General features: G+C 60.2%; 1 protein-coding gene across 4 annotated transcripts in view; it reads right to left on the reverse strand.

The window, feature by feature from the left end:
• Positions 1–3,001: 3,001 nt before the first annotated feature.
• PRDM11 (PR/SET domain 11) overlaps positions 3,002–25,326 on the reverse strand; it is an 82,004-nt gene continuing 59,679 nt past the window's right edge. For 2 of the 4 annotated variants that reach the window (XM_070064444.1, XM_008270164.4), the window contains exons 6-8: positions 16,604–16,791; positions 12,221–12,847; positions 3,002–11,144 (exon numbers count right to left, since the gene is read on the reverse strand). In XM_070064444.1, coding sequence (XP_069920545.1) covers positions 8,980–11,144; positions 12,221–12,847; positions 16,604–16,791 — 2,980 coding nt within the window. In that variant the 3' untranslated portion in view covers positions 3,002–8,979. Of the gene's footprint in view, positions 11,145–12,220; positions 12,848–16,603; positions 16,792–18,110; positions 23,957–25,326 lie in introns of those variants that run through there. The other 2 variants (XM_051852605.2, XM_051852610.2) reach the window with 2 other exon arrangements.

A 25,326-nucleotide genomic window follows, 5' to 3' on the forward strand; every position in this document is an offset into this window, starting at 1 on the left:
GGGACCCACGCAAGGACAAACCCACCCACAGCCAGCAGAAACACAGCCTCTGCAGGGCCACGGCGTGGGGGATGAGCTGTTGGAAGCAGAGGCTGCCCAAGGGTCTTTCTGAGAAGGGACGGGGATCCCCACGCAGGAGGAGGTGTCGGGGACTCTGCAGTCAAAGCCACAGGCAACTCCCCACTCAGCGTAGCCCCAAGAGTCCTGGGTGAAAGAAGATGACAGCAGGAAACCCCAGTACCTCCTAGGGCTCATCTCATCCTGAACCAAGAGGCCACCACCATGGCGATAAACAATCAGCACCCAGGAATCCCTGAGCTGGGCTGGCGCCTGGGCTCTGGGTACAGCCGGTGACCGAGGGTCTTTATTGGGTGGTTGCAGTAGCTTCGGAATGCAACCTGGGCTCCAAGAATCGGTGAACAGGAAAGTTCTCTCGCACTGGAGAATCGCAAGACACCAGGGCGTTGTCCAAGGGGCAAGAGCAGGTTGGAGTGGAGGGAGAATCAAGTAGGCACCACACGGACAACCTTGAGCTGTCTAGGGAAGGGGCTGGCTCAAGGGCAGATGCAACCAGCGGTCAGGGGTTAAAGTCACAGTGATCAAATGGGAAAACAGATGGAGAGAGGCGATGTGTTAGAATCCGAGCCTTTAGCTTTGGCCCCTACCACGCTGCTGGAACCACACAGCCATCAGGAGTTGCTTGCATTCAGTCCTCCCTGGTTCAAGGGCTCGGTGGTCCAGGCAGGGCAGCACAATCTAGAGGGAACAAACAGGAAGCAACCACACGCACACATGCACACCACAGCTTCCCCAGGAGTGAAGGTCGCTGCCCCAGGCGGCTGTTTGGACAAGGTAGTCAGGAGAGACCACATGGAGGCACTGGCATTTTTGCTGAGAGCTGGAAGAAGAGACAAACTCAGCATGCAGTCATCCGGGGGTATCCGGGCCCAAGCCGAGGGACTCAGAGGGTGCAAGACCCCCAAGCGGAAAAAGAGTATGCCAGACCAGGCGGTGGGCAGTGGCTGGGCTTGATGGAGGAACCTGGGCTGAATGGGAAAGTACCAGAGAGTGTCAGACAGAAAGAGGGCACCAACATCAGATCTGCACGGTGAAAAGATCATCCTTGGAAAGGTCGCATAGCAACCATCCAGGTCTCAGGATGCCAGCCCGTCTCCGTCTCTGGAGGACTCTCTCTGGGGTGAATTCAACTTGCCCTTGAACCTTGGAGGGGTGCGCAGGAGAAGATATATATATATATATATATATATATATATATATATATATATATAGAGAGAGAGAGAGAGAGAGAGAGAGAGAGAGAGAGAGAGGAGGGCGTAGGACAGACCTACCCCACACCATCATCCCAGCCCCACTTTGGGAAACAACCTCACAGCCAAGGGCAGCCTTGCTCCCTGGGGACGAGACCACTAACCTGTTACAGATACAGCTGCAAATGTGGGGCCAATCTGGGTGGCTCTGCAGGGGGCAGGGGGCTGCCCGGTCCCCCTAGCTGGCTGGCTGGTCAGCCATGGACCTCTGGGTCCCTTTGCTCCTTGGTTCCCTGCTTACCCTCTGGGAAGAAGAGAACTAGAACATTCCACAGGGGCGTTCACCACAAGAAGCCTCTAAGTGGTCAGTTGGGGCTGGGAGGAGACGGCCAGCACTGGAAAGAGGAGGTCACCACCCAAAGGTGCGGGGGCCTAGGGCAGCGAGGCGGCATCTCCAGGAGAAAACCAGGAGGCCCCACCCAGACCTTTATCCAATTCATGCCCACCTTTTTTTTTTTTTTGACAGGCAGAGTGGACAGTGAGAGAGAGAGACAGAGAGAAAGGTCTTCCTTTGCTGTTGGTTCACCCTCCAATGGCCGCCGCAGCCAGCGCACTGCGGCCGGCGCACCACGCTGATCCGATGGCAGGAGCCAGGTGCTTCTCCTGGTCTCCCATGGGGTGCAGGGCCCAAGCACTTGGGCCATCCTCCACTGCACTCCCTGGCCACAGCAGAGAGCTGGCCTGGAAGAGGGACAACCAGGACAGAATCCAGTGCCCCGACCGGGACTAGAACCCGGTGTGCCGGCACTGCAAGGCGGAGGATTAGCCTAGTGAGCCGCGGCGCCGGCCGGCCCACCTTCTTTCTCAAGCATCACTCCTCACGCACCTCCATCCCACTGGCAAACCCTTGAGCGAAGTCCCCTCTCCAGGGACTGGGCTGGAGTGAGAGGCACACAAAGCAGGTGTGGGGGGGGGGGGCGCATTCGGTCCACAGCTCACCTGCAGCCGCTCTGCGTGCTTCCGCCAAGAGGTTCTCTTGGGATACATACATGAGGCAGTAAATGGATTTCACCTGTTCTCTGTCACACTTCCTGTGGCCTGACAAGTGGGCAGGGCCAGGAGATGACCGGCCGGAAGTGGGTCCCCCAAGCCTTTATGCACCCATGCATTGAAATTTGGCCCCCACTGTGAAGAGCTGAGAGGGTGGACACTGAATTCCAGCATGGTGTCCAGAGCTGGGGCCTTTGCAGGGTGTGTGTGTGTCTGTGTGTGTGGCCAGCAGGTCAGCCCGTGCAGGTGCAGCCCCCATGATGGGATCCTCAGTTTTACGAGGACAGAGAGAAACCAGAACACACACACATACATACACACACACACACACACACGCGCGCGCGCGCGCGTGCGCTTCCAGTCTCTGGCCACCTGCTGCCCTGCGCCTCCCAGCACTCTGCCACCACAGGCAGGCCTGCATCTCACCTCCGAGCGCCTGGGTCCCCCTCCTGGCCCTGGCTCCCGATTCAGCCTCTGCTACTGCAGACCCTGGGAAGCAGCCGGGATGCTGCAAGCGGTCAGCTTCCTGCCGCCTGCTTGGGAGACCGGGATTGCGTAGCTGGCTCCGGGTGGGGGGAGGGAGTCAGTGGCGGTGAGCATTGGGGGGAGTGAATCGGCAGGGTCCATTCCACTTCCTCCGGAGGGCAGGCGTGGGAGAGAGGCAGAGAGGCAGGCGTGGCGAGTACATTTAGATGCTTTTATTAACAATCTTCTTACATTACAAGGCTAATATGACAAAGGAAAGTCTGTGTACAGAATATGATAAACCAACATAGCTCTATTCGTATCCAGTGTTCTAGGATTCGTCACACAGGTACTATAAAGCGGAGTCTGCGAAATAATGACATCGAGGGAGTTTACTGTTTCAGAAAGAAAGTATCAACACGCGTATACGGATGTGATAATAGACTCCTAGCTATCCCCCCCACCCCCACTTCATTTTGCCTGTGTGGTCCAAATGCAAACGTTCAGTAGCGTGGGGGTGGAGAGGAGGAGAGAGGCGGGGGCTGAGAGGGACCCAGCAGCCTGAAGGGACCACCCAGGGGTGCCGCAGGGCAGCCTGGTCTTTGTCCTGTGAGCCCTTGGCGCGCCCCTGGCACACTCTCTCTGAGGTACAGTGCATTGTGGGATTGCTACCTGGGGGTGCCCAGCCCCTTGCCGGGGGTCCGAGCCGCTGCAGTGGGGGCCCCGAGACCCGGGTGGGCAGCCGGCTGTGGCTCGGAGGGGCGTGGGCACTGGCACAGCAGATCCGGCCCCGGCCTGCAGGTGCAGGGTGGGTCTGCTGGAGACTGAGGTACTTGGTAGGATGGTGAGGAAGGGCAGGACAGGGGGGCCGAGGTGGCTCAAGGGTGGGGGGCAGTCCCACCACGGGACCCCTCGGAGCCCTCTCTCCCGCCAACAGGGCGAAGACATGAGACAGAGTGGACTGGAAGTGAACGGGCTTTGGACTCGCGTCAGGGCTGGGCTCGGGCTGGGGACAGCCCTCCACCCCACCCCCTAGCGCGGCCTTGGCCTCGGTCACAGAATCGGAACAGTGTCGGGGAGCTCCCCGCGCCTGTGAGGGCGGGGCGGGGGGCCGAGACCCCGCGCGCCAGGAGGGGACGGCGTGGTCCTGAGTACGGCCCGGGTGCGGGGGCCGCCGCTGAGTTTGGGAGTGTGCGGAGCGGCGGGGGTGGGGGGTCTCTCCCACTTTTCCCCGTTGGCTGATGCCCCCACACTTTGGCCAGAAAGCCGCGGGGAAGTTGGGGGGTGCGGGCGCCGTCGGGCCAGACTCTCACGCTGCCCACCTCTCTTTCCCCCCCGTGCCCCAGCCAACAGGACGGCTGCACCTCTGGGCATGGCCTCTAGGGGGCCTCAGGGGTCGGGCCCCCTTTCCTAGCGCCCCCCAAGCTGCTACGTGCTGGGGCGGCTCCTGGGGGGATCCTTCCGCCAGGGCTTAGAGGCCGAGCAGCTGGCGACCACCTAAGCGTGCGCTTGGCGGGGCGTGGGAGAGGAGGGGGCATTTCGGCTGGAGCGGGGATTGGGAGGGGCGGGGGTATCTCCTTCCAGCCTCAGGCCAAGCCTGCGGAAAGGAGAGAAAGTGCACGGAGGGCCGGGGGGGTCTAGCTCCTCTCCCCTCCAGCACAGGGTGGGGAGCCCCGCTTCCACGTTTTTCCCGCCCCCTTCTTCCTGCAGGCAACCGATGTTCCCTTGGCCAGCTCTATAGACTCTCTTTATATCTATTTAAAACATAGAAACGTATAAATATATAGGATATTATTTATAGATATATAGACGTGATTTGCTCTTACTCTGTGTGTAGACGTACTGTATATGTCCATATATACAACATAAATGCTGTAGCATCTGCATCACACACTGCACCTACCCCTGCCTCCATGCACTGTCTCCTAGGGAGACTGGATTGCATAGGTATTTCCAGGGCGATACCACTTGAAGGGACGGGGGAGGGGGGGAGGGCCGTACCATTTTTCCTCCCACAAGGGCACTTTTCCTCCCTCTGGCTAACCTGCAAAGCTCACCTCAAAGGCTCCTTAAAGGATCACAGCTACATCAACCTGATGACCAGCAGTGTGCGAGGGGAGGCACAGCTCCCCGTAGGTGAGGCACCTGCCCAGTCTCCTGCACACCAGCCCCGGAGCCTGGCCTCGGGAATGGGCATTCCCAACCCAGATGCCCCCGAATGCTCCTCCTATCCCGTAGAAGGAAGTCCAGCCTGCCCACTCCGGCCAGCTGGCCTAGCCTGGCCCAGTTAGGCCTGCCCCTTGAAGGGGCAGAGGTGTCCCATGAGCCTTCTGCCCAGGCTGCACGTAGGGACTAAGTCAACCCAGACCATCGACCAAAAGCAGATCTAGGTACAGAATTCCTTTTCCCAAAGCGGACAGAAAGAAGGAAGGCAGGAGGTCCCCAGCAGGCAGAAGTGACCCTTCAACCACTTGGGCCACCTGCTGGGTCCCAGCCCACTCCAGGGGCAGCAAACACGATGCCATACCTACAGCACCAGCTAGGGGGCGCCTGGAGCCCCTCCCAGCCTCCCCACTGCCGGGTTCAACCTTCTAGTTCCTTTCCCGTTTTCTCCATCGTAACATCCCCCTGCCACCTTCAACAACCACAAGGTCCTTTCTCCAAACCAAAGGTTGGCCTAAGCACCTGATGTGTGACCTGGGGGAGGGAGGGACTGGGCAAAGCAACTCAGAGACACAGAGAAGGGCTGAGGTCAGCGGCCACCATGTGTCAGCTGCGACCACCCAAGTGTGGTCTCTCTGGAGGCCAAGCCTGCTCTCATTCCCTAAGTGAGGGTGGGGGATGAGGGTGCACCTGGGTGCTCATCTCCCACCAAGCAGGCAGAACTCGGGATCCCAGATGTGACGAGAGGCACACATGAGGCTGGCTGTCCTCCTGTGTCACGGACACTCGGTGGCCACGAATTGCTTTACCCCGACCATGAAGGAAGAGCGTGTGGTTTGAACCCTAAGGGCCTCAGGCTCCCAGGCTCTGCAGCCAGTCCGCCTGGCACGGCCGGCCACCAACCTGGACCTGAGAGGCGATCTCACTTCCCAGCCGCTCCAAGAGCCAAAGGAAGTCAGCAATGCGGGCAAGGCCCAGCCCAGAGTCCCTCCCGAGCTGTGGGGAGCTGAGTGCACGGGCTCCACCCCATCTGCAGCGGCCATGCTGGGAACGCGCAGCACAGCGTGTCCACAGGTTTTTATGCCCATCAAAGGCGATCAGTCCTTGCCAAGCAGTGGTTCCCTGGGCTGGATCCCAAGGATCCCATCAACCCAACCCATCTTCCAGGAGGCAGAAAGATGAGGAAACCATAGGTGAGAAGCCCCTGAGCCTCTGGGGAGCCCTCGGGCGGAGAAAGGAGCCTGTACCACCTGCAGTGGTGGGTTACCCCTGCGGCTTCCTGGTGATGCCCGTCTCAAGGCGAGGTAGCCTACAGGATGCCAGCGACAGCACAGCCTTGGTGAAACCAGCAGAAGCCACGAACTCCCAGTCCTGGAGGCAAGACCGTCTGGAGCTCAGGTTTCTCCGAGGGGACGGCTCAGCAGGTGCCCCCTGCCGTCTCGGGCTGCTGCCCGCAGCCCCCAGCTCTCCGGGGGAAATGCAGTTGGCCCACAGGACTCTCCCCTGCTAGCCGAAGATCTGAGCTCCTTCTGGCTGTGACCTTGACAGGGAACAATACAGCCCTGATTAGGTGCTCACTCGGACACGATTCTCTCCTCCTGGCTTTTACAGGAGTGGCCTGAGGACACCCCCTTGGGATAGGGGTCCTCATGTAGTGGGTGAGGAGGAGAAGGTGTTAAGGCAACTGTTGGCGAGAAGAAAGGATCCCAACCTACTGTCTCTGCCCCACCTTGCCAGCCATCGCTGCCCTTGACCTATCTCAGTCTCGGTGATGTTGCACGAAACTCCTCTGAGCCAGGGAGGGAAGAGGAAGTCCCAGGCAGGAGCGGGGCGAGATGGGACCTTGTGCTTTGGAACAGCATCCCCACCTGACCCCAGGGAGGCGCTGGCCCAGGTGGGAGGAGCAGGTGCAGGGAGACGCCAGCTACAGCGGGAGCAGGGAACGAGGCTGGGAACATCACAGCATCACAAAGGCGACTGTGGATCTTTCCTTGCCAGCTCATGCCAACTCTCCTGGCTCAGAGGAGGGTGCGGACGCAAGTGGGAGACCGGGGTGGGGACAGAGAGGGTGGTTGTCGCCAGGCAGGGGTGCACTGATCTGTTGAGGAAGGCAGCATATGAAGCCTGGCAGTGGGACAGTTGAAGGAACCCAGTATTTTGTTTTTTTCATGTTTTTTTTTAAACATGCTACATCACTGTTGAAAATAAACAAAAATGTTTCAAAAATAATATATAATATATATAATATATTTATATAATGAAAAGCTACTGACTAGCAGCAATGATTCTAAAGTTATCTTAGCACCAAGACCATGGGGGTGAGGGGGACGGGATCTGTGGGGGTTCAGTGTTGATGACGTTTCCGACGGTGGCACGGGGCCCCGGACACGAGACACATCAAGAAGGAAGGAAGCCACCACAGTTCTGGGATGTCTGGGCCAAGCAGGTGGAGGGCACCGGGGCCTCGCCACCCTCTGCCAGGGACCCCGGGGGACAGAAACCGAGAGCTTCCTCCGTGGCACGGACACGCCCTGCATCTGCGTCCGAGGATCTCTGCATATCAGATATGCATGAATCAGATGTAGAGACGCGAACTGTTTGCCAACTGCTCACGCACAGGTTTGCAAAGCTCCCTTGCGAGGTATACCGGTAGTTCAATGGATGAGAGTACTGAGTGGACTCCTCTAGCTTAAACCACTGCTTGCCCCAGGGAGTGGGCAAGCGGCTGTTTCTAAAGCTTATATCACGGGTGTGTGTGTGTGTGTGCGTGTGTGTGTGTGTGTGTGTGTAGGCTCAGAGTCCTGACCTACTTTTTTTTTTTTCCTTTTCCTTAGGACATTTCTACCCTGTTCCAGAACAAACACAGTTCCCAGGCATAGACACGCCCTGCTTTCCCGCACCTTCCCACCAGGCTCTGGCACCAGACGGGGGCTCCGTCTGTTGCCCACCTGCGTGGGCGTCTCCTGTCACTGAACTATTTTTGCAGGCATCTCTGGGTCACTGAAGGAAAAAAGAAAATCCCGCCTCCCCCCTTCCCCAACACATTGTATGACTGTAGAGACAGAGAATAAGCAGTTGATGTAAAGTGAATGGATACTTGTCCTTGGACTTGTGTTTAGCCAAGAATCGATGCCCTTTTGGGGACTGGACTTCTTGGCTCTTGGTATCCACCACCCCCTCACCCCCCACCCCTGGGTCTGAATGGAATTCACTTGTTTTACCTGCACCATGAAAAACCAGGAATGCACAGAGCTTGCCCCCCCTTCCCCCTGCCACCCCGGATGGAAGGAGGTTTCGCCTTCCGTGTAACAGGTCACACCTCCTCTACGCAGGGGGCTGGAAGGCAGAAGGGACAACCCAGGGCGGGGACAGGTGACAGAGGGAGGAAGAGAGTGGGAGCCACTGTGTGACCCCCACTTTGTTTAAAGGACATTGTAGGAAGCTTCACTGGGAACTGAATTAAAAAAAAAAAAGCAAAAAAAGAAATAAATTGAAGTCGAGGTGGGGGAGGGAGAGAAACATCAGCATCCCACCCAGACCCCTCCGTCCCACCCCCACCCTGTGGCAATCAGAGAACCAACAGAAGTTCGGTGAGGAACGCAGAGACATCCCTCCCTCTCGTCAAACGGAACGGAAAAAGAGACGGGCGAGACCATCCTGACCCCAAGGACACGACTGGAAGGCGGAAGGTACGACCCAGAGGCAACCACAGCGCCCCCGTGTGGCTGGGCGGGAACACGGGTGGCCCCAGCGCATGCTCCTGGAAGGGAAAAATGAGTTACCACGTATGTTGCAGCTGCCAAATGTTGTAGACATTTAGAGTCCATGTGTGTCCGCCACTGTTGCTTTCTGAAAGCTCCCGGGAGCTTCCGGTGCACGTGTCACCTTGGTTCTTAAAAAAATTTTTCAGTGTGGGTTTATAGATATTTATATATAATATAATATAATATATATTTATATAATATATCAAAGCTTAGGAGTATAGATTAAAAAAATATTCACCAGCTTAATGAGCTCTGCGGCGCCGGCCCCCTTACATGTCCGGGTAGAAGTCGGCCGCGTGGTCCAGGGTCTGCAGCACCGGCTTCTGTTCCAGGGCCGACATGCGGCTGAGGACCTCGGCCGACAGCGCGTAGCTGTTGCCGGACTTCTCCTCGAACCAGCTGTCCAGGGCCCGCTTGGCGTCGAAGCTGGCGATGGGCGGCCCGTTCACGGCGATGGTCAGCAGGTCGCTGAGCTGCTCCAGGGTGAGGCGGGAGCGGTGGTTCTTGCGCACGCGCTGGAGGGCGGTGCGGCCCTTCTCGCAGCAAGCCGTGGACGTGGGCAGGACCTTCAGGACCTGGATGATCTTGTTCAAGAGCGGAAACCTCTGCTTGTACTTGCAGATGTGGTTGATGAGGTCTTTGAAGCCGTTCTTGGCGTAGTAGTCGGCCTTGAGCTCCCGCCACTCCACGAGCAGGGTGCCCCGGGGGTCCAGCCCTTCCCTGCAGAGGTCTCGCGAGAAGGCTGGAATGGCCTCCAGGTGATCGAAGATCTGCACCATGTCTTCCTTGCCGTAGCTCACCAGCTCCTCGCTGCTGCGCGGCCAGGTGGCCAGGTCGAACACCTGGCACGCCTTGACGAAGACACGGCTGCGGGAGTCGAACCTCTGGGCCAGGATGACCTGGGTCTTCTGGCAGATCTTCTCCCTGATGGACTGGAACTTGGCCTCGGCCACCCTGAGGTTCTTGACGGCGATGCCGTTGAAACTCTCGCGGAAGTTCTCCTCGAATTCCTGCAGGTACTCGCCGGGGGAGTCGGCCAGCCGGCTGATCTCCTGGATGGCCTCCTCCATCCTGTCGTCCACCTGCGACACCAGCAGGTACTCGCCCTGGAAGACGTAGGCCAGGCGCGAGAGCACGGCGATCACGTCCAGCAGGAAGTAGATGAGCTTGATGGACTGGTAGTCCATGAGGAACTGCAGCAGGGCCAGGGCGATGGCAGAGGCGTCCGCCCGCTGCGTCTGGCTGCTGATGTCTTTCAGGTGCGCCACCACCTCCAGGTAGTCCTTGATGAGCGCGTTGAGGACGTTCTGCTCGCCGATGATCCACCGCACGGCCCGGATGTCGCCCAGGAACTCGGTCTCCTCGCACAGCGTGGCGGCCGTGGCGCGCAGCTCGCCCAGGAGGCGGGGCGAGTAGCGATAGAAACTCAGCAGCTGCTTCAGGTTGCTCTCCAGCTCCTCGAGGCAGGGCAGCTCCTTCCCGCTGATGGCGTCCAGGATCTCCAGGTGCGGCCGGTGCACCATGAAGGGCAGGCAGAGCAGCCAGGGCAGCGTCTTGCGGATGGTCATGAACATGCTGGCGCGCAGGCTGGCCGTGATGTTGGCCCCGTCCACGCCCAGGCCCACGGTCGGCTTCTCGTCGTGCAGCCGGATGCCCAGGCCGGCCAAGGCCCGGTCAAGGGCCTGGAGGTAGCTCTCCGTGCCGGAGAAGGCCAGCTCCTGCAGGGACAGGAACTCCGTGGCCGGGGGCCCGTCGCTGCTGGTGTACTGCACGTACACGGCCACCGTGTCGGCCAGCAGGTCGTCACTCTGCCCGTCCAGGATGAGGCTGAGGCACGGCGACTGGCGGATGCGCTCCACCAGGTCCTCCCGCAGCGCGCGGGCGATGTGGTGGATGAGGATCTGGCAGTCTCCCTCGTTCATGTACTGGTCCACCACTTTGAGCTCGCACTTGCGCAGTAGCTCGGCCAGCGGCCGGAAGTCCAGGTAGGGCCGGCCCTCGAGCGCCAGGTGGTAGGCGGTGTTGAAGAGCAGGGTCATGTTGCGGCACATCTCCTCCGTCTTCTCGGGGTGCATGCGCAGCTTGTAGAGCTGGAGGCACTTCTTGTGCAGGTTGCTCTGGCTGTGCAGTTTGATGGTGTGGATCTTGAACTGCTTGGAGCCGATGATGAAGGCCGAGGTGCGCGAGGACTGCACGGTGTACTGGCGGCACACGTGGCACCACATCTCGTTCAGGGTCGGCGAGTACCGCAGGAACCAGAACTTCTTCAGCCACTCCTGCTTGAAGCGCCGGATCCTGCGCCCCGTGGCCGACGACAGCTTGGAGGGCTCGTCGGCCGCGGCCGCCATGTCGTTGGAGACGGACTCGTCTGCCGAATCGACCTCCTGGTCGTCGTCTTCCAGGACGGCGGGGCCACAGATGGCGCCCTCTGAGGCTGGAACACAAATGGGAGAGACACGTTTACACCCAGCGGGTGGAACGCCGATGCCTTTTCCATAAACGACCGGGAAATGCTGCCCGGAAGACAGGCGCATGCCCACCGGAACCCAAAGTCGGGCTGAAACCTACGACGGATCGACTCCCAGCCCGGAAGTTAGGGGTAAGCCCCCCTGTTCTCCGCGTGGGAGTCTGAATACCCGCTGGGTAATCTTCTGTCACCAGCACCACCACGCCCCATGTGTTGTCCTTCCCCCCTCCACTCGTGGGGATGGTCCACGGCCACGGGCAGCACCAGCTAGGCGAGCAGGGAGGAAAAGCACCCGCAGGTTTGCCGGTTGTACCGCCAGGGCTCGGCACTTGCCTGCCTACCGCTAATGGGAATGTGGCCCCCAGCGATTTCAGGAGCAGGCCACAGGTGACCTTGGAGGCTGGCTTTGAGTGGCTGAGACACCTCGCTGTGACCTAAGGGAGGTGGGAGGCCGAGGAAGGGCCGTGGAACTCGGCTGCAGGCGAGCAGGTGGCCGGGCGCTGCCATCGAATAAAACACTAAGATCCAGGCGACCAGCGGCAAGGCGCAAAGCATGCAACCAGGATTCCCCACCCCACCCTGCCTCTCTCCATCCTTCTGAAACTTCAGGCAGCTCACGTGGGGGCAGCTCAGAGATGCAGAAAGACAAGAACAAAACTGTGTTCCTGGACTGAGTCTGGGTGGCTGCAAGATCTTCCCCCCCAGCCCAGGACAGCCGGCTTGGGACTTGGGGAGTGGGGGTGGGGGGACAGGGACTGCCCTGAGGTGCTGGGCTTTGGGGCAGGACGGCAGGGGGACCAGAGCGAGGCAATGGGTCAAGAACACAGCACACACCCCTCCTGCGGCGGAACTTCCTTTATTGACAAGGAGGGTACAAGGGCAACAGGTGAGGCGTCCCCCCAGGGCCAGCTGAGGATGGGGGCCGCCACCCACAGGGGTCACCCCTCCGCGGGTTCCCTGGAGAGGTGGTCCCAGCAGAGAGAGCACCAGGCTCCCCTCTGCAAGGCCTGCCACATGCTCGCCCCTCCTCCACGACAACTTACCTGCGGGGTCTGAGAACTCCGGGAGCTCCAGGCCCTGGGGCGGCAGGACAGGGGGCTCGGGGAGCTTTCCGGACTTAAGCAAGTCCAGTTCCGCCTGCAGTTCCCGGACCTTCTTCTTCAAGCGGATACAGTTAGGGCAAAAGGACGTGGTGGGGAGCTCGTGTGGGTCAGACGCGAGGGAGGCCTCGGCGGGACTGTCGGCCTTGAATGACGTAGGCTCCTCTTCTTCGTCTTCCAAGGGGCCTGGCTCCTTGGGACCCCCCGCGGGGGCCTTCCAGTCCCCTTCCCCCTGGGTCCGGCTGACGCTGGGCACGCCATGCGTCACGGCCGCTGCGCACGGGCTGTAGGCGCCGTCCTGGTACTTGGGGACTTTCCTGATAACCAGCGAGGTGCTCAGGGCCAGCTGGCGGGCTTCGCCCTTTGCGGATTCCAGCGAGGCCTCCAGCACGTCCTTGAAAATGAGGTCAATCTTCTTCTTCTTGGCCTGGGGGTGCGCGTCCCCCTCGTCCAAACCCCGCTTGTAGGGACTTTTGCCCTGTCTCAACACGGGGAGCTGAGTGGGGCCCCTCAGGTCTTCTGTGCTATCCAGAGCCTGCTCAGACTTCTCCCTCTGCAACCTCTTCTCTCCTAGGAAGGAAAACCAGGGTGTAAGGAAGTGGGGAAAACCCTGGGGGCGGAGAAACCCACAGAGAACCACGCAGGCCTGCGGAGGACGGCCCTGGCGGGGTCTGGTCTTGGGACAGGGGCTACAGAAAGGGAGCCGCGGACCACGCCTGGAGTCACGGGACCCGAGGGTGCAGTTCTCAGTGCGGTCGCAAGGAAGTTCCACGTCTACAATGTCTACGCTGAGAGAGCACCATAGGTGAGGGTGATGGGCTTGCCACCCTCTGGCCCTGGAGAGTGACCTGGCACCTGGTCTAACCAGTGGGCGGGACCATATCTCTGGGCCGAGCCAGCGCTGACACCCCTGACCTCTGAGCTCCCCCTCCAGCCCCAGCAATCAGGAGCCCTCTGCTTGGACTTGGCAAAAGGTACGCACGCGACTCACGGGCGAGCGCCACTCCTTCCTCCTCGGCTGTTCAGGGCACAGCTCACTTAGGGCAAAGTCCGCTCTTCGGCGGCTCTCCTGTCTAACCCTCCCACCCTCGGGACACTGGAACATGGGCGAGAGCGCACCTGGGATTTGAGGGTTCTTGCTGACCACCGAGGCCCCTCCCAAAAAAACAGGAAGCGGGGGATGGCTCCACCTACTGCCGCCTCGGAAGAGATAAAGGACAAGGTTGTCACAATGACCCGAGGCGATCTGAAATACAGCTGTGTGTCCTTACCTGCTACTTCAAAAGACAGCTCCTTTTCTATTTCTTTCTATCATGTGAATGGATTCAGTTCATTCTTGAGTTTCTTTATATGACTTCCAGAGACTCTGGTGAGCTCCCCCAACCCAGACTGCTCCAGCCCGATTCTTAGAAGTCACCCCCATGTTTTCCCAACCTGCTGTAGAAGTGCTGGCCCTCTGCAAGGAGAGAGAAGCTCGCCAGGCAGGGGAACCCTTCAGCCCTCGGAGGGCCTGACGGTAGCCCGTGGGGGCTCAGGCACCTCAGGGGCTCCCTGGCTCAGGGGTGACGTGCCGCTGAGCGTGTTTGAATGAGGCTTCTGAAAGCTGCATTTCCCAGAGGCCTCTGAGCAAAGGCCAAGGGCCCTCACGAGTGGACATTCTGTGCATGGCTTCCCACGGTCGGCATGGGGCACTGAGGCCTGTCTGCCCCAGGCCCGACCCCCAGTTCCCTACAGGTAACAGCGCCTACAGGCAGCGGCCCAGGCTGCCCCCTCTCCCTCCTGCCCGCCGAGGCTTCTGGAACTCTAGCTGTTCTCCCGGCCCGCAGCTCTATAACGCCCCGAGGCCAGGGAGAGGGCACCTTTTCAACCAGGCGCTGTGTCTGTGGGACAGATCAGATGTAGAACCTGTAGAATCTGTCCGTGCAGAATCTGTGAACATCAGCACCACCCTTTCTCTTCCTCCAGAACCAATGGGGCAGCAAACAGCTGGGGATGCAGAGAGGCCAAGGCTGCGCATGGCCGGGGAGACCCTGCGTCTCCGGAAACAAAGTCGTCCAAATTTCCTAGGATGAACAGGAGACCTTTCTGTCCTTGAGGCTTCTGGAAAAATCTGGGAGCTGCAAATGACCTTTAAGCAGTATGAATTTGATTCTGGAGCCTCTTTGAAATACGAGGAGAAAAAAACACAGCACCTTCAGGGAAATCAGTGGCTCAGCGCAGATCGGATGGCACCCAAGTATTTGGGTGGAAGCATCGATGCACCCTGCGCTTCAAAGGTAAGCACCAAGGAATATTCTAGATTCTCCGCAGGAAGCAGGTCCCGGCTCCAGCCAATGTCCTTCCTGAATAAGGACGAATCACCCAGGCCCTACCTTTCACTGGGGTGCCAGTCTCCAAAATCCAACATGCCTCCTCCCACGTGAGACCTGAGCGATGGGGCAGAGAGGGTCTCCTTCCAGTCTGTCTATGGGGCCAACGCCACAGGTGACCAGAGGGTGCTAACGCCACGGGCCACAGAGACACACAGCCAAACGCCCCCGTGCTCCACCGCTGCTCCCGAGGGCTTCAGGGCCAAGGCCACCCACGCCTCTGCCACTGTCCCCTCTCTGGCTTCCCACTTCCTCCCTGTCTCCCGTTGCTCGGCCTGGCCAGGAACAACACTCCCTCCTCCAGCGTCTTCCCATGAGCTGATAAGCGGAGCCAACTCCTCTGAACCATGGCCGAGAGCTCACGGCCTTCCCTGAGCTGGGCCCCTGGGTCTCAGGGCTCTCTGAGGACGAGGCAGCTTGGGGTGCTTTGGAGAAGATGTTGAAGGGTGGGCACATCACAGATCCACAAGAATTCACCCAGAGCCGAAACCTGTGTCTTCAGACAGGACTTCTCTCCATCTCCTTCTTGGCGGGTGGGAGGGTTCTTTGGGAGTCTTGATTCTCTTTGTTCACTTTGGCTTTAATCCAGGCAACAAAGATTCACCGAGCACCTGCTGTGCCGCCGATGCCTCCCGAGGTAAAGCGGAAGCCACGGGATCTCCTCCCGGAAGCCCACTCCTTCCCATGTGTGAGCAGCGAGGGTCCCACCCGGCTCCGGAGAGGGTGAGCCAGGGGTCCGGCTTCTGGGCACACCCACTCTTCTACCAAGCCAGGTACACTCGATGTCCACGCCTGGCTTTGTTCTGTTTTGGTGCCACAGATAGAGTGTGGAAAGGGGTCACTCCCCACCCGGCTTTCTCTCTTCCCCACTTCTGTCCCAGACGGAACTCGATTTCCGGGCAGGAACACAAGATGGTGAGGCTTTGGGCACAGCCTGCGTGGCTGGGAGCAGATGCACTTTGGGGATGTGGATGTGTGTGTGGCCTTCGTCCTACGATCGACGAGGAAAGATCTGGACTCAAGGGTTCACCCCGGACCAGGCTGACAATGGGATCCAGAGGCGAGGGCTTGGGGCTGGCCCCAGGGACTGCAAGTCATTTGTACATGACTCATTTAAATGGAAATGTCTATCACCTTCCAGCCTTCCTCTTCCCACAGAGCCTGACCTGTCACCTCCTGTCACGGGGCCAGGACTGGAGGCCATTAAACTCTGTGGGTTACAACTTAGGGGCTGCAGGGTGGGGGGACATCCGGGCCGTTTGAGGCCTGCCAATCACTGGGCCTGGCCCTGCCAAGGCACCTGCAGGCAGGACACGGAATCCAGTCCATTTCCAGCAGATTCACTTTTGAGCTGAACATTTGGAATGGCCCACAAGCGATGTTTAAGTACCCAAACGGTCCCGTTGGCAGAACAGAAGGTCCCCACCCTGACAGGCCCCAAGAGACGTGGGCTAGGAACACAGCTGTGCCCTCCCAGCCATGTGACCCTGGCTGCGTCACTGGGCTCCTCTGCTGCTCCGTCTGTGTGTTTGTAGCGTGGGGCTAATGACTCAGATGACAGCTGACAGCTCACCCTGGCCAAGGCCGGCACTGCTCTGACCGTGGGCTGTCTGGCCTCACAGCCCACTTACGGGGTCCATGCTACTGCCGTGCTGTGACACGGGGACGGGGTGGGGGGGCGACTTGCTGTAAATGTTCCCCAGTAGCGCGCGCCATGTTTTTATCCATCCCAGTTGAGGAAGCCGCTAGCGAAGCTCCTCGGCTTGGCTCCGGGGACTTGGCTCTCCCTGACACTCTGCGCTACAGGTATGTGTCTCAGGCCATTTCTTGGGGAGGGGGACCCCGCTAGGGTGGCCACGCAGACTGGGCCAGGAGCTCCCGCAAGATGCTCTGGGTGTTCCGGGCACCGTCTGGCCCGCCGGTGTGCAGGGGTGGCTCCTGCCTGTAGCGCACTCACCTCTGGCCAGGTTCCGGTGGATGGTCTCCTGGGACATGCTGTGCAGCCGCTTCATGTAGTCGCCGCTGTACCAGACCCGCAGCCGCTCCCCGGCCCGGATGTCCCGGCACGCCCGGAAGTAGATGTGCTCATTGTGCTGGAAGGCCAGAAGGTTCTGCTCCTGCTCCTCCCGAGAGATGACCACGTACCTGGGGGCGAGGGGCGACAGGTGAGCACGCACAGGCCACTCCCGCCGGGGCCGGGCCCAGTGCTGGGCGGGCGTCCACCACCCGCACACGGGGCAGTCTAGGGAGCAGCCGCCCCGCCCAGGACAGGAGCACCAGCTCCAGCCAGCATCCCTGCCAGAGCTCTGCAGGCCTCCGGGGGCGCAGGGCTGGGGTCCTTGGCCTGTTTCCGCATTTCGCAAAGCCCAGCAGAAACAGAGCATGCGACAAGAGAGCCCATGAGATCAAAGGATTCGTGTTAAAGTTCCGAGCCGTTAGGAGCAGAGGCTCCAATGGGGACAGAGGAAGAAGATGAACGAGAGACAGGGAAAGTTGCCAACCACGGGCTCATCGAACCGAATGACCTGAGCTAAGGAAAGGAGGCTGAGTGTCTTGTTCAAGGTCACACAGCTAGGAAACAGGAGCTGGAGCCTGGTGGCCCCGTGCGCCTCCCACAGTAACTCACAGCTCTTAGGTGGGCAGAGAGAGTAACAACCCAGCGAAGCCCGGATAACCCTTAAAGTGCAGGCAGCTCCCCCCGAAATCCATGACCGTCATCCACTCTCCCTAACATCCAACCTGACCCCCTGGGGGGAAGGGGGGACAAGTGCGCATGCTCTGACACCTGCTGAGAAGGGGAGGTGCACCTAGAACAAAGTGGGGGAGGCAATGATTTGGAGACATATGCTCTGGGCTACGCAAGCATCTAGGCAAATTGTAGTCAAAAAACTCAGCTTCTTTGATCTGTGCTCTGATTTGTCTCAATGTCTGCTGGCGGGGTAGCTCAGGGGACTGCGGACCAAACTGTCCAGGGGAGACGCTAATTCACGTTCAAATGCACAACAAACGGAAAGTATTCAACATCACTGATGAGCAAAGACAAGCAAAGCAGCACCCTATACCCCCAGTGCATCTTTTTTTTTTTTTTATTTTTTTTTATTTTTTTGACAGGCAGAGTGGACAGTGAGAGAGAGAGACAGAGAGAAAGGTCTTCCTTTGCCGTTGGTTCACCCTCCAATGGCCGCCGCGGCTGGCGCGCTGCGGCCGGCGCACCGCGCTGATCCGATGGCAGGAGCCAGGAGTCAGGTGCTTTTCCTGGTCTCCCATGGGGTGCAGGGCCCAAGCACCTGGGCCATCCTCCACTGCACTCCCTGGCCACAGCAGAGGGCTGGCCTGGAAGAGGGGCAACCGGGACAGAATCCGGCGCCCCGACCGGGACTAGAACCCGGTGTGCCGGCGCCGCTAGGCGGAGGATTAGTCTAGTGAGCCGCGGCGCCAGCCTTTTTTTTTTTTTTTTTTAAAAAAAAAAAAGGGTAGGATCTGAACTGGCCAAGGCAGACCGAAAGACCCCTTGTGGACAGGCAGTGCCTAAGCAGCTGGCGCCATCCTTTGGGAAATAAGTTGGCCACACAGATCAAGAGTGATAAGTGTACTGGGGATGTTAGCCTGGTAGCCCAGGATGCTCTTCTCCCAATTTTCCTTTTCCTTTGCTTTTAAGATTTATTCATTTATTTGAAAGGCAGAGTTAGAGAGATGGGGGAAGACAGAGATCTTCCATCCGCTGGTTCACTCCCCAAATGGTCACCATGGCCAGAGCCAAGCCAACTGGAAGCCAGGAGCCAGCAGCTTCCTCTGGTCTCCCACGTGGGTGCAGGGGCCCAAGAACCTGGGCCATCTTCTGCTGCTTTCCCAGGCCACAGCAGGGAGCTGGATCAGAAGTGGAGCAGCCGGGACTTGAACCAGCGCCCATATGGGATGTTTGCACTGCTAACGCACTACCCCACAGCGCCGGCCTGATTCCCCTGTTTTTAACAGTGCCAAAGGAAAAGCAGCTGAACGTCTCAGACTGGAAAAATAATTTCATAAACGACAGAACAGTCACCACTGGAATGTTACTCATCGGCAGAAAAACACTTTTTACAGTTTATCTAGTTATTTTGATTTCTTTGCAAGGCAGAGCAACAGAATAAAAGATACTTCCACCCACTGACTGACTCCCCCACAGCCCGCAACAGCCACGGCTGGGCCAGGCTGAAGCCAGGAGCCAGGAGCTCCGTCCGGGTCCCCCACATGGGTGCAGGGACACAAGTCCTTGCGCCATCACCGGCTGCCTCCTGGGGCGTGCGTCAGCAGGAAGCTGGTTCAGGAGCAGAGATAGAGATTCAATGTCAGCCCCCCATGTGGAAGATGGAGATCCCAGGTGGGGGCTTAATGCACCGTGACGCAACGCCTGCCCCTATAGGAAAATGTTTAACAAAGACGCGTTCATGCCAGGAGAAACGGCGCCGAGACAGAGTGAGAGGAGTGAAAGCTATTTATACCACGCTTTCGCTAATGCTTTCAAAACAAGCCTTGTTCCACTACCTGGAGAAAATAACACCAATGTTTTAACAGTGATTACCCGTGACAGGTGGATCGTGTTTGCAATTTCCTGCACTTTCCAAGTTTTCCCTCCCAGTAAGGAAGTATGATTCCTCCTCCACTCATCCTCCCACACACATACACAAAGACAAGAAGTCCACAAACGCCAATCCCAGGAGGCGGCGGGAGTGGCGGTGGCCAGGAGCACCGTGCATCTTCATTGGAGATGCCCCGGGCACAGTGCCTGCCGCCTCCTGTCCATCCCACCCTTCCCATCTGGGCAGTCCCCTGTGAAGCCTGCTTTGCCCAGCCCTGCTGCAGGCTGAGCCGCCTGCGCAGGGAGCTCCTGGAGTCCAGGGGTGACCCCACTGTGACAAGCGGAGGGAGAGCAGAGCCCCAGCGTGGGGCGAGAACGAGGCAGAGCGGGGAGCAAACGGGAGCTCTGGCCACTTCGCTCTTTGGAGAGAAGCCAGCCCCACCCTGAGGGTGTGATACTTGTTCATCTGCACCAGGGTTTCACCCCTACAGTTCAGTGTCCCCATCGGCATCTGGTCAAGGATTTGGTCTCCCTGAGCGGTGAGGACAATAGGGCGATTCCCACGCTTTTCCTGCGGTGACTTTGTCAGCAAAAAACAAACAAACAAACAAACAAACCCAAAGGCTCTCAGGCCAAGAGAAGCCAGTCCAGATTCCTACCACGCAACCCCAACTCTCCAACCACAGGCTGCCCTGTCTCCACACCTGAATGTGCCATTTCCAATCCCCACGGGAGTGGGAGTCCGGGGTTTGACAACCAAGAAAAATCGCCCTAGCGGCGGCAGCACAGAACGGAACTGAGGCAATCCTGGCTTCCCTGCTGCCAGAGACGGGAGACAAACCATTCACCCGTCCTCCCCCGAGAATCGGCCGCACAGAACACGACGAATACCACCTTCCCCCTCCCCTCAGTCTTCAAGCCGCCGCCCATGCAGCTCTCCACGCAAGCAATGCGTTTGCCCAGCTCTCAAACTACTACGATCCGGGGTTTCTTGGCTCCAAAGAGCGACGTGGGGAGCAAACCGCTAACGGATCAGAACGATCCCGGCCGACTCCCTTTCTATCACCTGGTGCTCTCCTCCCCGAGGGGGTCGGTCTTTGCAAAGAGACCCCCACGGCTCTGCACAGACTGCAAAGCACTTTCAGAAGCTAGCAGAACCTGTGCGGCCATGCGCAGTGCCCAGCCCGTGGATCCTGCTGCTCTGCTCGGCAGGGATTGAAATGCTAACTGGAGCCAGCCACCTGCACGCCCCTGCTGCCTGTCCTCTCCTCTGCAGTGACACCTGCTGGCTTGACCCAGTCCCCGAATCCTTCTGCCCCGCCCCCATCCATGGCAAGCCCTGCAGGAAGGTCCACACCTGTCCCACTACATGGCTGGAGGCACTCAGGAGCCCCCCCCCCCAAACAGGAGAGCAAGACAGCTGCCCGCTCACTGTAGCTGAGCAGCCGGGTACCAGGCTGCGGGAGTTACCAGGCCACCACCTCCCTAGGGAGAGGGCACTGAGCATGTCCACCGGGACCTGAGAAACACCCGCGTAGTTAATCACCCTTCACATCCGGCCCACAGGGATGGGGGCCTTGGACAGGGGCAACGCGGTGAGCTGGCAGCGGGGGTCAGGGCGGGTCCTGGACGAAACCTCCCGCGATGACTATGCAGCCCCGGGTCCCAGAGAAGCAGGAAGACAACAGCTCTGAGACCCCACCCACTGGGTCCTATCAAGGACGCCATATGTGCTAGCTGGGTCCCGAAGTGACTCTCAGTTCACCCAAGGGGCCCTGTTCTTGTTGGGGGGATGGGCCAAGGCCAAGCTCCGCCCACGCCTGGCTGATGGAAGGGAGGCAGAAACCAGAAGAGGCTGTGCTTTGTCCTCACGGGCTGGGCTACACGCTTAGGGCTCTGGGCTGGGAGGCCCTGGGTTGTGTCCCTGCACCGCAGAGCAGTCTCGGGCTTGCTTCCCACCCCCCGCTTCGCCTCCTCTTCCTGCTCTAACCTGCTGGCTCCACTGCCCCACGGACGCCCCCGTGGTCTCTTGGCCTCCTTTTCCTCTGCGTCTATCTTTCCTGGCTTCTCCCCAGGCCCCTTCCCTCCCCAGGACCCAAAGGAGAGGCCGGCCAGGCACCGCTGAGTGCACTGTGGCTGGCCCTGACTTCCATAGCCAAGAACCACAGAGGACAGCCTGCATCCTAAGAGGCCAAAGGGGGGGAGAAGCTTCTAGAAGCTTCCAGACAAGACTGGGGGGGGGGGCAGCTGTCTGTGAGGCGGGCAGCGCGCTGCTGCCCAGCTGGGGCGGGCCCCAGAGGAGCAGTTCCATTACTTTGAGGAGCCTCGGTCCCAGGCGGGTGAGGCCTTGCGGCTTCGGGGAGGTGGCCTAGCAACGCTCACGCCTCCGGGTGGTCCCTAAAAGACACCGGGTGTGGACAGCCCCCAGAGTTCCCTGCCGGCACAGGCAGCACACTCCCCTGCCCCCAGGCACGCACACAGTAGAACACACTCGGTGGCGTCTTACTCGTGATGTGCAGAGGGGGTGCCCTACAAGTGGCCGGTCTCTTGTACGCATGCCATGTCTCCTGCCACGCCCCTCTCTGTGGGGCCTGGGAGCTTACGGAAGCCGGGACGTACGAGAGGCACCTGAGCCCCGGGTGCCACTCGCCTCTCCCTGCTGTCTAACCCCAGCTTCGGGCCCTCGAGGCTTTCACGGGCAGCGAAGAGAGAGAGAGAGAAGACACACCAAAGAAAGATCCTGGAGCCTGGGTGTGTTCCAAGTGTGAGACTGATTTCTTTTTATTGCCATCTTAACAAAAATGCTTCGGAAGGCAATCTGGGGTTCCAGCGTCGGAGGGCGGGGCAACTCCAGGCAAGAACCCAGCCCTCGGGCTGTTCGGACAGGACAGTGTTCAGACTGGGGGAGCAGGAACCCCCAAAGAAGCAGAGAATGGGGAGATGGAGCCAGGGGCACAGGGGTGTCACGGAGGCCTTCCGTGCTCCCTACAGGGCGCAAAACTGGGCCTGGGGTCAGCAGCAGCCTTGCAGGCACGCGGCACAGAGATCCTCCCAGCCCTGGCTCTGGCTGCAGAGGGCTGGATGGGAGGAGGCGGGGGAAGGGGGCAGTCCTCCACCTAGAGAGCGAAGAGGACACAGCTGCAGAGCTGCGCCAGGGCAGAGCTACAAGCTTGCACCGGCTGCTACCACCTCCCTCCCTAAGGCTAAAAGCCCAACTCTTCCCCCACCCAGCTCCCAAAATGAAACCTGAAGCTCCAGGCATGTATGTCGCCAGCGCGCACGGATGCAGCCCAAGCAAGCAGAGGCAAGGCATGCTGGAACCAGGGACGGGACGCGAGCCCTGCTGGGCTCTGGGTTCTTTCGGAAGCCCGATAGGCTGCCTTCCGGCTGCCCAGGGCGTGCCTCTCCCCAGCCACTGGCCCTGAGCCTTAGGGCCAACGTGGGATGCCAGCCTCACCCGCCAAGGGCTGCTATGACCCGACATAGGTGAGGCCGAGGCCAGGCAAGCAGCACGACCCCTGCCTCCCACTACTCTGTATCTGGCCTCTTACCAGGGGAGCTGGCACACCGCCCCCGAGCCGGCCCTGTGGCTAACTGGCTGCGGTCATCTGTCATCTACGGAACGCAGTCACACCTGACCCGGCTGCCTCTCTGGCAGTCCCAGACATCAACCCACTCAGATCACGGATCCACAAACGCAGGGAGGAGCCTCATCCGTCTCCCCGCTCCCCCAAAGGCAAGCACAGCAGCGGAGCGCACGCGCACGCACACGAGGAGGGTAAGCAGGGGGCCGTGGCGGGGAGGGAAGCTCCCTCCTGTGAAGGCTGAGCTTGCCCTCTTCTCCACGCCTCCCCCCTGCAAACAGCAGAGAGAACCCAAGGGGTCTGGGCGGGGCCAGCGCGGGAGGCGGGTGCCATCGCCGCTCCGCATGGCTCCATGGGGCTGCGGCCGCGTCGGCTCCGCATGGCGCACAGCCCACTCCCTGGGGCACAGACCAAGGGAGGCTGAACCTCCAGGCCAAGCAAGCATCAAGCAGGCAGCTTTGCTCGCGTCGGGAGCCCCCTGTGCCAAAGGAGAGGAGGCGCTGGGAGCCCAGGGCAGCCGACTGCGCCCTCCGAGGTCCTCCTAGGGCCGCCGCTGCAGCTCCCAGGCGCATCCACCTTCCTCGGAGCGCAGACCAGCCGCGTTAGAAATTGTGCTTTCTCTTCCGCGATCGGGTCGTCCGGACCGGGGCTGGTGTCGTAGGAGTTTGCGGGGGCTCCGGTGGGGGCGCTGCGGGGGCCTGGGGGGCGGAGCCTGCAGGGGCTGCCTCGCCCACTGGCGCCCGCTGAGCTGCCTGAACCCCATCCCGGATCTCCGTCAGCGTCTGGCACATCTGCCCGATGCGGCCGCTCAGCTCGGCCATGGCCTGGCCCATGACGTGCAGGCTGCTGGCCATGTCCCGGTGCACGGCCACCAGCTCCTGGCAGAACTGCCGGAACAGCTCGGTCTGCTGCACGTGGGTGTGCAGGAGCTGCCACTCGAGGCCCGTGGTGGGCGGGCTGGGGTGGGGCCGCGGGGTCCTGCAGGCGGCCTGGGGCGAGGGTCGGGGCAGGGCCTCCGGCTTGGGGCCCACCGGCTCGCACTGGTCGGAGGAGGAGGAGGAGCGGAGCAGGGCAGGCCTGGCCAGGTGGGCCTCTTCCTCCAGTGACCGCTGCAGGGGCACGTGAAGTGGCTGCCGCGAGGGCCCGGGCACCTCGTCCTCTTCGTCATCTTGGGAACAGAGACACAAAAGGACCACGGGTTACAAGGGGGATGAAGGGGGCGGCCCTGGGCTCGGATCCGCTCCTGAAAACACCCCCAGCGCCTGACACCTAGCCTATCCTGGCGCCCACCTATGGAGAAATCCCTGTCCCCCAAATCCCGGAGGCGCGCCGGGAGAAGGGCGAGCCTGAATCGCTCCCAGTTCCTCTCCTCTGCACGCCAGTGGGAGACTGCCCTGGCCAGGGACCCACGGACCCCAATGCCAGCGACCGCACCACTTCAGCTCTTGCCTACCTACGTCACCTAGCCAGGCTGTGAGGCAGGGAGTACGCGGCAACATGCATGAGGGCACTTTGCAAAAAGCCGAAAGGGACGGGGGGCGCGGGGGGTCGGGGGGAGGCTCTCCATGGACAGCTGTGCTGCACCCCCAGCCCCCGCGCTGAGCTCCAAGTCTGCGGAGGCCAATCCTGACTACTTGGCGCCACCTTGTGGCCTTGCTGGAACCTGCATCCTTAAAATCACCACAAGGGGGCACCAGCAGGCAGGAGACTGCAGGCCAGGGCTGGTGTTGGACTAGGAAGGACAGCGTCTCCCTGTCAGGCACCTGTGCCCCCATTCATGGCAACTGACTCGAGGCTGGACAGAGGGCAGGGCCCAGACCCACACAGAAGAGGGTTCAGCCTTCCAAGAGAGAAGCTGATTCCTGCGGTAGGATGACAAACGCTCGCTCAATTCAGAACCCCCTGCAGGGGGTGGTGACAGGGGCGATAGGTTTATCCTGCAGGCTGCTTTGTGTCTCATTTGGGCCAGCGCAGGAAGAGCCTGGTGCCTCCTGACCCTGCTCAGCAGGGCAGTGGCTGTCCCCTGGGATCCCGGAACCTGGCATGACCAAGCTTGTTAGGAGTGAGGCCAGTGAGGAGATGCTGCACCTCCTGCACCAAGCCCCTGGCCAGTGCTGGGACAGCTGCCTGCCGGCCGGGCAGGCAGGGCCGGCTGGGCTGGGGGGGAAGGCCTCCCTGCCTGGGCTGCCTCTCTTTGCCTTTGGTGATTCAAGGAAAGACTTCAGGGGCTACTGGCCCCCCTTTTCTTCCTCTAGATTGGATGGAATCCCCCTGGGACTCCCGGAGACACCCCCTCCCTGCTTCACAGGGAGCTGGCAGACCCGGGTTCGAGTTCTGGTTCTGCGTTGACCTTGGGCCCGCGTCCCTTCCTGGAGCTTAGCTTCCTGGTCTGGATACCAGGGCCCCCAAGGGCCTTTCCAGTCCTGGAAACCTGGGTCCAGGACTGTCCACCTGTCGGGAGCTCCGGGCCAACAGGAAGTGAGCAGATCCCAAAGGCAAGGGGCCTGGTGGGTCTCTGTGCACCACGTGCCCCGGGCA

The sequence above is a fragment of the Oryctolagus cuniculus genome, chromosome 1, assembly GCF_964237555.1.
Source record: "Oryctolagus cuniculus chromosome 1, mOryCun1.1, whole genome shotgun sequence".
Taxonomy (NCBI): domain Eukaryota; kingdom Metazoa; phylum Chordata; class Mammalia; order Lagomorpha; family Leporidae; genus Oryctolagus; species Oryctolagus cuniculus.